The 14421-nt window shown below is 37.4% G+C and overlaps 1 protein-coding gene across 2 annotated transcripts in view; it reads right to left on the bottom strand.

Moving 5' to 3' along the window:
* The window catches only part of LOC130905652 (lipoxygenase homology domain-containing protein 1-like), a 129399-nt gene that overhangs the window by 110477 nt on the left and 4501 nt on the right, over positions 1–14421 (bottom strand). Inside the window, exons 2-4 of one of the 2 annotated variants that reach the window (XM_057819224.1) lie at positions 11112–11226; positions 9264–9344; positions 4819–5003 (exon numbers count right to left, since the gene is read on the bottom strand). In XM_057819224.1, coding sequence (XP_057675207.1) covers positions 4819–5003; positions 9264–9344; positions 11112–11226 — 381 coding nt within the window. Of the gene's footprint in view, positions 1–4818; positions 5004–9263; positions 9345–11111; positions 11227–14421 lie in introns of those variants that run through there. The other variant, XM_057819223.1, reaches the window with a different exon arrangement.

Raw genomic sequence — 14421 nt, 5'->3', positions numbered from 1 at the left:
TAATTTTGTAGCCATCTTAATTTTTGTTATACTTATATTTAAAAAAAAAAAAAAAAAAAAGTTGGTATTTTATCAGGGAACGACTTTGATTTTTTTTTTTTTTTTTTTATGCCGCTGCTCATGGAGACTCGTATATGTCTAAGGGATGTGCTTTTTTTGGTTTCAGGTCGCTAGCGGCTTTGGTTTTGAAAATATTTGGAATTTTAAGTTTTTGAAAATAGCACACCGTTTCCCGCCAACTGATAGTGAAGTTTATGGTAGTGGAATATTTTTTTTCACACAGAAGTATTTTTTATATCATTTGAATCTTTAAAGGATTGAAAATGCCCAAAATGACTTTAAAATGAATGCTTTCAGCAGGATTCATTTCTGTTTTACTTCAGGCATCCCTGAGTTTCCTGAGACTTTTGCGAGTTTTATTCTTGTTATGTATGCTTGCCCATTCTCATGTTATTCAGTGAACTAAATTTCCAAATTGGGGCGCTCGGCCCAGATATAATGTTTTAATTTTGCCGAGTTAATTTAGCAACCTATTTATTGTCATGCTTCTAGTTTACAGTACATTACAGTACAGTCACATGCCTGCACTAGTAAATAGACAATACGTATGCTGTTATGTAACAGAGCATCAATTTCCTCACCCTTTCAATCTTGCACGAATTTGTGGTTTTGTGGCTAATCTACACTCTGAGCTGCTTTCCAGGTTAAAATTTATAACCGCGGCTGCGCTAAAGCCAATTGCTGTGTCATTATCCACGCCTTTGCCGTGCGTCGCCTAATAGACTCTGGGACTGACGGATCACATATCAGCAAAGGATTACACGGGGACGGAATTTGATTACAAGAGAGTCATCTTGTTATTTCTGGATATGCTGCCTACTTATTCATGTTATTATACTGCAAAAGGAAAAGTGGCTCAACACACATTCATCACACATAAAAAAAGAATATAAAACAATAATTACAACGTTAAAAAAAAATAACAAAAAATTAAAATGCAGTACATTGCCACACTAACACGCCTTATAATAAGGTGTGCTTTATAGATTCAAATAAACTGGTTCATTGATAGATTTATAATCTGTTCCACTTTACAGTCCCTGACAAAAGTCTTGTCGCTTATCCATTTTGTAGAGACAATTGCTAATAACCTGACTTTTAATTATTCAATTGGTTTCACAAATGGCTTATATGAAAGCTAAGACCCACCCAAATTTATCATTTAATAAAGACATTCAGGTCAAAATTTTGGCAAGACAAAAGTTTTGTCGCCTACAGAAAGTAGTGTGAAAATTGAACAAAAAATGTACTTCAAATAAAAAAATATGTTACATAACATAAGCAAATTAAGTAGTAGTGCTGTGAGATCCAAATGTAATATTTTGTATGACTTCCATGGGCTTAGGCAAGGATTCATACAATTTATTGATGAAGTCCTCAGGTACATAAAGAAAACAGTCTTGCATGCCTCCCAGAGTTCAGCAATACTCTTAGGTTTTGTCTTCCATGCTTCCTCTTTCATTCTGTTCATGACTGGGCTGGCCAGTCCTGGAGGATCTTGATCTTCTTTGCCTTGAGGAACTTTGAGGTAGAGATTGAAGTATGCAATGGAGCACCATCCTGCTGCAGATTTTGTCCCTTTGTAAGAGGCAGCTAAGATTTGTTGATATTTCAGACTATTTATGTTGCCTTCCACCCTGCAGATCTCTCAGGGTGCAGACAATTAAAAAACCCTGTGGCATTTGCCAAGGCTCACAGCCTGTCAAAAGGATGGACGCTGGAAAAGTGGCAAAAGGTGGATTTTTCAGATGAATCTTCCATTGAATTACACTACAGTCGCCGCAAATATTGCAGGAGACCTACTGGAGCCCGCATGGATTCGAGATTCACTCAGAAAACAGTGAAGTTTGGTGGTGGCAAAATCATGGTCTGGGGTTACATCCAGTATGGGGGTGTGCGAGAGATCTGCAGGATGGAAGGCAACATAAATAGTCTAAAATATCAACAAATCTTAGCTGCCTCTTACATTCCTAACCATAAAAAGGGACAAATTCTGCAGCAGGATGGTGCTCCATCGCATACTTAATCTCTACCTCAAAGTTCCTCAAGGCAAAGACGATCAAGATCCTCCAGGATTGGCCAGCCCAGTTATCAGACATGAACAACATTGAGCATGTCTGGGTAGGATGAAAGAGGACACATGGAAGACAAAACCCAAGAATGCTGATGAACTCTGGGAGGCATTCAAGACTGCTTTCTTTGATGTTCCTGATGACCTCATCAATAAATTGTATGAATTCTTGTCGAAGCCCATGGAAGTCACACAAAATCTCACAGCACCACTACTTAATACACTTACAGTGCTGCTCGAAAGTTTGTGAACCCCACAGCGATGGTCAGATTTTTTGTAAAAAAAACTAAAATAACCTTATTAAATGTTAAGTTATACCCAAATCCACAATACTGACATTCCAAATAATGGACTGAAACAAAAGAAATAGTTATATTGTCATTCTTTATTTAACAAAAGTGGTTGATTTAAGAAAAACTCAGATATCATGTGTGCAAAAGTATGTGAACCCCTTCAGTTAATAGGATATTGCGCCTCCTTTTGCAGAGATTACCTCAACCAAACGGTTTCTGTAGTGACTAATCAGCCTCTCACATCTACTTTGGGGGATTTTTGCCCATTCTTCCTTGCAGAACGCAGTCAGTTGAGAGAGGTTTGATGGGCGTCTGGCATGAACTGCTCGCTTCAGGTCCCGCCACAGCATTTCAATGGGATTTAGGTCAGGACTTTGACTGGGCCAGTCCAGAACACGAATCTTCTTCTTTTTCAGCCATTCCTTGGTTGTATTGCTGGAATGCTTTGGATCATTATCATGTTGCATGATCCACCTTCTGCCAAGCTTTAACTTCAAAACAGATGGCGTCAGGTTATGTTCTAGGATTTGACAATATTCCTCAGAATTCATGATTCCCTGGACTATGTGGAGTTGTCCAGGTCCTGAGGATGAAAAGCAAGCCCAGATCTTGACATTCCCACCTCCATGCTTCACTGTTGGGAGAAGGTTCTTTTGGTGGTATGCAGTGTTGACTTTTCGCCAGACATGGCGGTTTTGGTTGTGACCAAACAGTTCAATTTTGCACCTACATCAGTTGATGAAAACTCTTTTTAATTTAGTCTCGACAACACAACTGTTAAAAAAACAAAAAAAAACTACTGAATTGATTGATTAGGAAATCAGGTTGAAATAATAGAAAATTCCAAAATGTTGAGGGGGTTCACAAACTTTTGAGCAGCACTGTATGTTATGTAACATATTTCTTTATTTAAAGTACATTTTTGTTCAATTTTCACACTACTTTCTGTAGGTGACAAAACTTTTGTTTTGCCAAAATTTGACCTTTATGTCTTCATTAAATGATAAATTTGGGAGTGTCTTAGCTTTCATATGAGCCATTTCTGAAACCAATTGAATAATTAAAAGTCAGTTTATTAGCAATTGTTTCTACAAAATGGATGAGCGACATGACTTTTGTCAGGGGCTGTATCGTCCAAAAAGATTATATTATTCATGTATTATCCCTGTTACCTTCACCTTTTTATCATGGTAGAAGAAGAAACCAGTTAATCACATGATGCACTGAATTTGACTTCATCATAAAACATATTTAGCCTTGATTGGATCTCCCACTCTACCTCATGCAAATCTGTTATTGAATATACTCAGAATGAGACAATTAATTGCTTATTTATTATCTTTTCTTAGTAAGTTGCTAGCAAAAAAGCTAACTACGACTCCCAAGAAAAAGCGAGCAACATTTGCAACCCTATTACAGTACTGTGATTATCAAGATTTGGTTTGATGAATACCAAATATTTAATGTAGTAAAGATATTACCATTGAACTGAAAGATGACCTAATCAAGTCTTTTATCATTTATTACCTATTATTCATGAATATGTAGCAGGAAATATGAAGAGCAGAGGCAAATTTTTCAGGATTTTTCAAATCAAAATGTCTTCCAAATGTTTAATTGAATCCCAGTAGTTAGGTCTTTGTTCAAGTAATTAAACTATGGATATCATATTTGTAGGTTCTCAAATTTTAAATTAATCTAGAAACTGCAAATGAGTTTGAGTATAATTTAGGGCTGTCAAAATTATCGCGTTAACGGGCGGTAATTAAATTTTTAAATTAATCACGTTAAAATATTTGACGCAATTAACGCACATGCCCCACTCAAACAGATTAAAATGACAGCACAGTGCAATGTCCACTTGTTAATTGTGTTTTTGGGAGTTTTGTCGCCCTCTGCTGGCGCTTCGGTGCAACTGATTTTATGGGCTTCAGCACTCATGAGCATAGTGTAATTATTGACATCAACAATGGCGGGCTACTAGATTACTTTTTGATTGAAAATTTTACAAATTTTATTAAAACGAAAACATTAAGAGGGGTTTTAATATAAAATTTCTACAGGTCTTTCTATCCATGGATCGCTTTAACAGAATGTTAATAATGTTAATGCCATCTTGTTGTTTTATTGTTATAATAAACAAATACAGTACTTACGGTATGTACCGTATGTTGAATGTATACAACCATCTTGTGTCTTATCTTTTCATTCCAACAATAATTTACAGAAAAATATGGTATATTTTATAGATGGTTTGAATTGCCATTAATTACGATTAATTAATTTTGAAGCTGTAATTAACTCGATTAAGAATTTTAATCATTTGACAACCCTAGTATGATTTAATATTTTTGTCCCTAAGAAAAATGTACATTTTGCGTGTGTTTGTCTCACATTTTGGTACATCCATCTGGTTCAGGCTGCCCAGCAGGTCCCTGACAAAGAGGTTGTCACCTTCTTCGCGGCTCAGCCAGTTGTTGCAGGCAAAGTAGAAGCGCAGGTGAGGCCGACTCATGTCGGTCACCACCACCCTGTCTAAAAACCAGCTGGCGTTCATTCCTGTGTTGTCGTGCTCGATCCTGCGCATCGACATTAACAACGTGTTGGCGGGAGTTTTCAATTTGTCGCACTTGTTGAACAAATTCACAGACAGAAACTATGAAACATTATTTTTGCATGATAAATGTTTATTTTGTAAAATTTCAAATACTTTTTTAAAAAATTGTATTATTTTGTTTTTGCTCCATCAAAACTACACAAGTATAGAAATTACCTTGAAAAGAGCCATGTTGACAAATTACATAATGGTTAGTTACATTCAGTAGTTTTTTAAGAACACCTAGATTTTTTTATATTTCCTGAATTACATCAATATTGTTTCGAGTTAGTCGTGACTCGTGAATGAGTTAAAGGCATTTTCCCTGAACCAAATTTTGCTCCATTTTTCAAATTATACAGTGGGGCAAATAAGTATTGTATGTATGAAAATATTAGACAGACCTGAAATTGTCATCATGGGTAAACCTCAACCATGAGAGACAGAATGTGGAAAAAAAAAAAAAAAACCTGAAAATCACATTGTTTGATTTTTAAAGAATTTATTTGCAAATCATGGTGGAAAATAAGTATTTGGTCGATCCAAACGTTCATCTCAATACTTTGTTATGTACCCTTTGTTGGCAATAACGGAGGCCGAACGTTTTCTGTAACTCTTCACAAGCTTTTCACACACTGTTGCTGGTATTTTGTCCCATTCCTCCATGCAGATCTCCTCTAGAGCAGTGATGTTTTGGGGCTGTCGTTGGGCAACACGGACTTTCAACTCCCTCCACAGATTTTCTATGGGCTTGAGATCTGGAGACTGGCTAGGCCACTCCAGGACCTTGAAATGTTTCTTACGAAGCCACTCCTTTGTTGCCCTGGCTGTGTGTTTGGGATCATTGTCATGCTGAAAGACCCAGCCACGTCTCATCTTCAATGCCTTTGCTGATGGAAGGAGATTTTCACTCAAAATCTCTCGATACATGGCCCCATTCATTCGTTCCTTTACACAGATCAGTCGTCCTGGTCCCTTTGCAGAAAAACAGCCCCAAAGCATGATGTTTCCACCCCCATTCTTCACAGTGGGTATGGTGTTCTTCGGATGCAATTCAGTATTCTTTCTCCTCCAAACACGAGAACCTGTGTTTCTACCAAAAAGTTCTATTTTGGTTTCATCTGACCATAACACATTCTCCCAGTCCTCTTCTGGATCATCCAAATGCTGTCTAGCGAACCGCAGACGTGTACCTTCTTCAGCAGGGGGACACGTCTGGCAGTGCAGGATTTGAGTCCCTGGCGGCGCATTGTGTTACTGATAGTAGCCTTTGTTACTGTGGTCCCAGCTCTCTGTAGGTCATTCACTAGGTCCCCCCGTGTGGTTCTGGGATTTTTGCTCACCGTTCTTGTTATCATTTTGACGCCACGGGGTGAAATCTTGCATGGAGCCCCAGATCGAGGGAGATTATCAGTGGTCTTGTATGTCTTCCATTTTCTAATAAGTGCTCCCACAGTTGATTTCTTTACACCAAGCATTTGACCTATTGCAGATTCAGTCTTCCCAGCGTGGTGCAGGTCTACAATTTTGTCTCTGGTGTCCTTCGACAGCTCTTTGGTCTCGGCCATAGTGGAGGTTGGAGTGTGACTGACTGAGATTGTGGACAGGTGTCTTTTATACCGATAATGAGTTAAAACAGGTGCCACTAATACAGGTAACGAGTGGAGCCTCGTTAGACCTCATTAGAAGAAGTTAGACCTCTTTGACAGCCAAAAATCTTGCTTGTTTGTAGGTGACCAAATACTTATTTTCCACTCTAATTTGGAAATAAATTCTATAAAAATCAAACAATGTGATTTTCTGTTTTTTTGTTCCCACATTCTGTCTCTCATGGTTGAGGTTTACCCATGTTGACAATTACAGGCCTCTCTAATCTTTTCAAGTAGGAGAACTTGCACAATTGGTGGTTGACTAAATACTTATTCGCCCCACTGTATCTACAGAAGGATATTGCTGCCAGGCAACCTCCCCTACACAAAATTCTAGTATCACGTTTTTACATGATAAATTTTTAATTTATATTTAAATTTAAATTTTTACTTGATAATATCACATTTTGACATGATTCTTACCCACTTTTACATGATAGTTATCACGTTTTTATATGATAGTTAAAACATTTTTATATGATACTAACACGGTTTTACATGATAGTTAACACGTTTTCATATGATACTATCACGTTTTTACATGACAGTATCACATTGTTACATGATAGTATCTTGTTAAAATGTGATACTATCACGTTTTTACATTATACTGTCACATTTTTATATGATAGTATCACGTTTTTACTTGATAATTATTACGCTTTTAAATGATGATTATCACGTTTTTGCATGATAGTATCACGTTTTTACATGATAGTTAACACGCTTTCACATGATACTATCATGTTTTTACATGACAGTATCACATTGTTACATGATAGTATCTCGTTAAAATGTGACACTATCACGTGTTTACATTATACTGTCACTTTTTTACATGATACTATCACACTTTTAAATGATAATTATCACGTTTTTGCATGACAGTATCACATTTTTACATGTTGCTATCACATTTTTACATGATACTATCACGTATTTACATTATACTGTCACATTTTTACATGATACTATCACGTTTTTACTTAATAATTATTACACTTTAAAATGATAATTATCACATTTTTACATGATAGTATCATGTTTTTACATAACACTATCATGTTTTTACATGACAGTATCACGTTGTAACATAATAGTATCTTGTTAAAATGTGATACTATCACGTTTTTACATTATACTGTCATATTTTTACGTGATAGTATCACGTTTTTCACTTGATAATTATTACTTTTAAATGATAAGTATCACGTTTTTGCATGATAGTATCACGTTTCTACATGATACTATCACATTTTTACATGACAGTGTCACGTTGTTACATGATAATATCTTGTTAAAATGTGATACTATCACGTTTTTACATTTTACTGTCACATTTCTGCATGATAGTATCATGTTTTTACTTGATAATTATTACACTTTTAAATAATGATATTGTTTTTGCATGATAGTATCACGTTTTTACGTGATAAGTATTACTTTCAGGTGATAATTATCACGTTTTTGCATGACAGTATCAGATTTTTACATGATACTATCACATTTTTTATGACAGTATCATGTTGTTAAATGAAAGTATATTGTTAAAATGTGATACTATCACATTTTTACATTATTCTATCATATTCTTTACATAATTATCACGTTTTTACGCGATAGTTCAAATGTTTACATCACAATTATAATGTTTTTACATGATAGTATCACGTTTTTACATAATTATCAATTTTTTACATGATAGTTCAAATTTTTACATGTTATTATGAAGTTTTTACATGATAGTATCCCATTTTTACATGATAGTTTTCACGTTTTTACATAATGGTATCACATTTTTACATAATTAATTACATAATTAAATAAATTAAGTTTTTACGCGATAGTTCAAATGCTTACATGATAATTATGTTTTTACACGATAGTATCACATTTTTACATGATAGTATCACATTTTTACATGTTACTATTACGTTTTTACACGATAGTATCACGTTTTTACATAATAGTATCACATTTTTACATCATTATCACGTTTTTACGCGATAGTTCAAATGCTTACATGATAATTATGTTTTTATATGATAGTATCACATTTTTACATGATAGTGTCACATTTTTACATGTTACTATTACGTTTTTACACGATAGTATCACATTTTTACATTTAACTATTACGTTTTTACATGATAGTATCACATTTTTACATGATAGTTATAACTATCATGTAAAACCATGATACTAGACTTTTTTTGTGTGTGGCAGCAATACGCTTCCGATCTGTAAAACTGTTGAAAGATGCATTCAAATTCAAACCACCTGACATGACTAACTGCTAGCTACGCCAAAAGATGTTAACACCCGAAAGCAGATGGTGCTTAACCTTCCACTGCGGGATCAAATCCAGCAAAGTGCTGCACAGCTGGAAAATAAGCGCGACCTCGTCCCTTTTAAGCCGCTGTTATGCTCCCTCTGTCGGCCTTTTCAGACCCCTCTAACAACTAGTAATTTTAATTCCTACTAAGAAACAGGGTGATTGAAATCATGTATTCTTAACTTGTTTGGCATCCTGCCATAACGTGAAATGTATTTAAAGGCCATTTTACTAAGACCTAACGTGTATAGTACTTTACCTCAGCTTCTTGAGCGCACCCACATTGTGCGTTTTGATGCGGAAAACGTCCGTCTTATTCTTCTCGAATGCAGTTCGGCTTCTGCAAAGATAGGAGTTAGTAACGTGGCAAACATAATGAGTGTACCAGTTAAACAAAAAATATGATTTTATGGCCAAGTGTGGTTTCTGCATCCAAATTAAACTTATTTGCTGCCATTGACGGTAATAGATGTTTGATCCATTTAAATTGGGAGCCGCCAGATTTGATTGGATTGGACATCTATTGCCTTCAGTGGCACAGAAGTACATTCACTGTGGTTAATCATAACGTGTCCTCTCTGTTATAACTGCATATCAATGATAATAATTTAATTGATTAATTTCAAATGGTTTATTTATAAAGCGATGGATTTCTTATGAAGTATCCAAAGTCATGTTAGCTAATATGCTAGCAAAGCTAGGCTGAGGGCTAACTTTAGCACAAAATGTCACCTGTTTGTCCACCCTGTTACTTCCAAATGACACCCTATAAAAAATTTGACCCTTCTATTGAGAAAAAAAAAAAGTCTTGTGCATGTTGCGGCTCTTGGAAACCTGAATTAAAGCGTTAACAACCTTAGGTTTGAACTTCCAACGTTCCATTGTCTCATTGTCCTCTACCAACATCGCTGAAATGCTGCCAGCCGTGCCAAGGACCATATAATTAAAGTGCACGGTGTCATGTACTAAAGAATTGAAGGCTGTCCAACACTCATGAATGGCTTTGCTAGATCTGCCACCTGTTGTAGGCCAGGGTGGAGTGGCACAGTGATTACGGAAAGAAAAGCAAACCCAATGCAAACTTTGGAATTCATGCAACTTGCAAGTCCCACTGAATTTCCAAAGATATGCACACTGGCCGTATCGTGTTATTAGTCACACAATACAGGCGCGACCTGATCTAAGTACAGGTATATATGGGAGTAAGGTGAAACTTCTGGATGCGCTCGCCGTGTATGCTATTTCATCAGCTGCAGTCACACAGCATGGACACACTGAATACAAAGGGTGCGCACGGGGACCCGAGGTGTGGGTGACATGGTCCCGCGTGAGCCAACAATAAAGTAAGGATGTCCTCCTGCCCAGCCCGGTAACCTGATCGGTCAATCAATGCGCGACTGCCTGGCGGTCATTTGATCGTCAGCAGCACAGAAATGACATCGTGGTCTTCTTCCATTCGTATCTGAATCGGGAAGAAGACCGGCCATGCCACGTAGTTCCGCCTTACTCCAAATACTGTATAGGAGAGAGCTGTCATGGCAACCCTGATTGTTATCAGAAGGTTGACGCTTTATCAGGGCAAGAACTTAAATTTGTTCGTAAAAACATGTTAATTTTTGAAGTATTTGAGGACTTGCCCGATAAAGAGTTAAATATATGAAAATGACATTTAATTAATAACAAACGAATGGAGTGCTCTCTCATACAGTGCTGAACAATACAAGCCAACACCAGTCAATCATAAACCTTCAAAGTACCTCTTTTCTGTGCTGAAAAGACCAGAGGAGAGTAAAAAATATGGATTAGTTATTTTGTATGCATTAATATGGAGACGTTACGTTTTAAACTGACTGCAAGGTGGACCATGGGAACTCATACAGTTTGGCTAAACCCTAAACTGAAACCCTAACAAATAACATTAACCCCAACTCTTAATTCATTAGCTATTAGATGTAATCTTTTTTTAAATGGATGTGATATTTATCACCATCAATTGGACAAACCACTCTAACTCTAGTTTGACTCCAAGGATCCACCCAAAGTCTGGAGTTAAGAAAACTGCTGTATCAATAAAGACATTCCAAAAGATAATCAATTTCCTGCTCACTTGCTGGCCAGGTGAGCCTTAGGGGTAACGCCAAACTCCCCGAAAAGGGTAACAAACACGTTGGCGTCAGTCCCAGCTCCCTTGATGTCTCCAGTGATAGCGACCACTTCGTAGACTAAAAAGAGAAGAGGAAAATTGAGTTTACTATGTGATTGTTGAGCTAGAACCTTGCAATATTCTGACATCAAGTGGTTTTAATTCTTTTTTTTTTTTCGTTTTTTTTTTTTAGTTGTCCAATATTATCGGTTAGCCATTAATATTGGCCGCTAAAAGTATTTTAAAGGGATATCGGATAATATCGACAACTTTTTCGTTACCGGTTTTGAGCCAGTATGCATGTTGCCTTCAAAGTGAACGTAGAAGAATTTGTACAAGGGCTGGTCGAAGTTGAGCACGGCAGTTACAGTGGGGCAAATAAGCATTTCGTCAACCACCAATTGTGCAAGTTCTCCTACTCGAAAAGATTATAGAGGCCTGTAATTGTCAACGTGGGTAAACCTGAACCATGAGAAACAGAATGTGGAAAAAAAAAACAGAAAATCACACTGTTTGATTTTTAAAGAACTTATTTTAAATAAATTAAATATTTAAGTAAATATTTGGTCACCTACAAACAAGCAAGATTTCTGGCTGTCAAAGAGGTCTAACTTCTTCTAACGAGGTCTAACGAGGCTCCACTCGTTACCTGTATTAATGGCACCTGTTTTAATTCATTATCGGTATAAAAGACACCTGTCCACAATCTCAGTCAGTCACACTCCAAACTCCACTACGGCCAAGACCAAAGAGCTGTCGAAGGACACCAGAGACAAAATTGTAGACCTGCACCAGGCTGGGAAGACTGAATCTGCAATGGGTAAAACGCTTGGTGTAAAGAAATCAACTGTGGGAGCAATTATTAGAAAAGACATACAAGATCACTGATAATCTCCCTCGATCTGGGGCTCCATGAAAGATCTCCCCCCGTGGCATCAAAATGTTAACAAGAACGGTGAGCATAAATCCCAGAACCACACGGGGGGACCTAGTGAATGACCTACAGAGAGCTGGGACCACAGTAACAAAGGCTACTATCAGTAACACAATGCGCCACCAGAGACTCAAATCCAGCACTGCCAGACGTGTCCCTCTGCTGAAGCCAGTACACGTCCAGGCCCGCCTGTGGTTCCCTCGAGAGCATTTGGATGATCCAGAAGAGGACTGGGAGAATGTGTTATGGTCAGATGAAACCAAAATAGAAGTTTTTCATAGAAACACAGGTTCTCTTGTTTGGAGGAGAAAGCATACTGAATTGCATCCGAAGAACACCATACCCACTGTGAAGCATGGGGGTGGAAACATCATGCTTTGGGGCTGTATTTCTGCAAAGGGACCAGGACGACTGATCTGTGTAAAGGAAAGAATGAATGGGGCCATGTATCGAGAGATTATGAGTGAAAATCTCCTTCCATCTGCAAGGGCATTGAAGATGAGACGTGGCTGGGTCTTTCAGCATGACAATGATCCCAAACACACAGCCAGAGCAACAAAGGAGTGGTTTCGTAAGAAGCATTTCAAGGTCCTGGAGTGGTCTAGCCAGTCTCCAAATCTCAACCCCATAGAAAATCTGTGGAGGGAGTTGAAAGTCCATGTTGCCCAACGACAGCCCCAAAACATCACTGCTCTAGAGGAGATCTGCATGGAGGAATGGGCCAAAATACCAGCAACAGTGTGTGAAAAGCTTGTGGAGAGTTACAGAAAACGTTTGGCCTCCGTTATTGCCAACAAAGGGTACATAACAAAGTATTGAGATGAACCTTTGGTATTGACCAAATACTTATTTTCCACAATGATTTGCAAATAAATTCTTTAAAAATCAAACAATGTGATTTTCTGTTTTCTTCCCACATTCTGTCCCTCATGGTTGAGGTTTACCCATGTTTACAATTACAGGCCTCTACTATTTTCAAGTGGTAGAACTTGCACAATTAGTGGTTGACTAAATACTTATTTGCCCCACTGTATGCTCATTGACCTTTAGATCAGTGTTTTTCAACACAGTAGTGTGCCGAGAGAGATTGTCAGGTGTGCCACGAGAAATTATCCAATATTGCTTTTTTTTTTTTTTTTTTTTTACCTCGTCGGGTGGAGTTGCAATAGGAAGGAAGGAGTAGGTAGAAAGTTCTCTGTCGTGTGCAGATGAGCGAGGTATTGCTCGTGTTGCGTTCAAAAACTGCTCAGATTTCTAGCCATCAGCCACCTTGCTGTCCGCGAGAATGTGGAACCCAGCACGCCTACTGAACATCATTTGATAAACTCGTCAAGTGTCGATATACACGAAAGTGTCCTTTTCATTTTCTCCATAGGTGACAACCGTCAATCCTCCCCCTGTGTTTTATTCCAACACATTGTCAAGGACAACAATTTGGCTGATGGCTAGAAATCCGAGCAGTTCTTGAATGCGACACGAGCCAACAGTTCCATGGTGCCAAGCAAGTTTAAACATCATCTCCGAACGAAACACCCGTCGCTTCAAACTATGTACTATTTTGTTCGCCTTTGTAAAAACACAGAGAAACTTTTTTGAGAAGAACTACAAAGGTAAATGAGAAAACCCTCAAACCCAGTTAGCTTGTTCCTGAACTTGTTGCTAAATCCAAAAAGTCCCACACTGTGGCAGGGACATTAATACTACCTGTCTGCAAAGTCATTGTCAGCGAGATGTTCGGCCCTAATGTGGTTAAATACATTGCTAAAGTCCTCCTGTCTGATCATTCCGAGCTTTTCAAGCCTAACTGCTAGAAAAAAATAAAACCAGAGACTGAGAGCTGTTGAAAAAGATTCCTCGGCTTTGTATTAATCTAAACAGACTTGTTTCACACTAACTATAAATACTGAGAAACTATTTTATAATTGAATATACTGTACAGAAAGTAATTATGGAACATTTTTCAATTCAATTCAATTCAATTTTATTTGTATAGCCCTCAATCACAACAGATGTCTCACATTTTTAGCTTGTGGTGTGCCGTGAGATTTTTTCCAATGTAAAAACGTGCCGTCATTCAAAAAAGGTTGAAAACACAGCATTAGATGTTTCCAAGCTATGATGCTTGGGTTTTGTTATGTGAGCATTATCATTATTAAAGCAACCAGTTGGGCATCACAGTACAATTAGCCATATATGTTAAAATGTTAAGTTCACGACCGCATATTCAGTGAAGAAAATAAGTACTAGAACACCCTGCTATATTGCAAGTTCTCCCACTTAGAAATCATGGAGGGGTCTGAAATATTCACCGTAGTTGCATGTCCACTGTGAGAGATAATC

The sequence above is a fragment of the Corythoichthys intestinalis genome, chromosome 17 (genome assembly GCF_030265065.1).
Source record: "Corythoichthys intestinalis isolate RoL2023-P3 chromosome 17, ASM3026506v1, whole genome shotgun sequence".
Lineage (NCBI taxonomy): Eukaryota > Metazoa > Chordata > Actinopteri > Syngnathiformes > Syngnathidae > Corythoichthys > Corythoichthys intestinalis.
The sequence above is the reverse complement of the archived record's forward strand: the minus strand, read 5'-3'. Positions and strand labels throughout refer to the sequence as shown.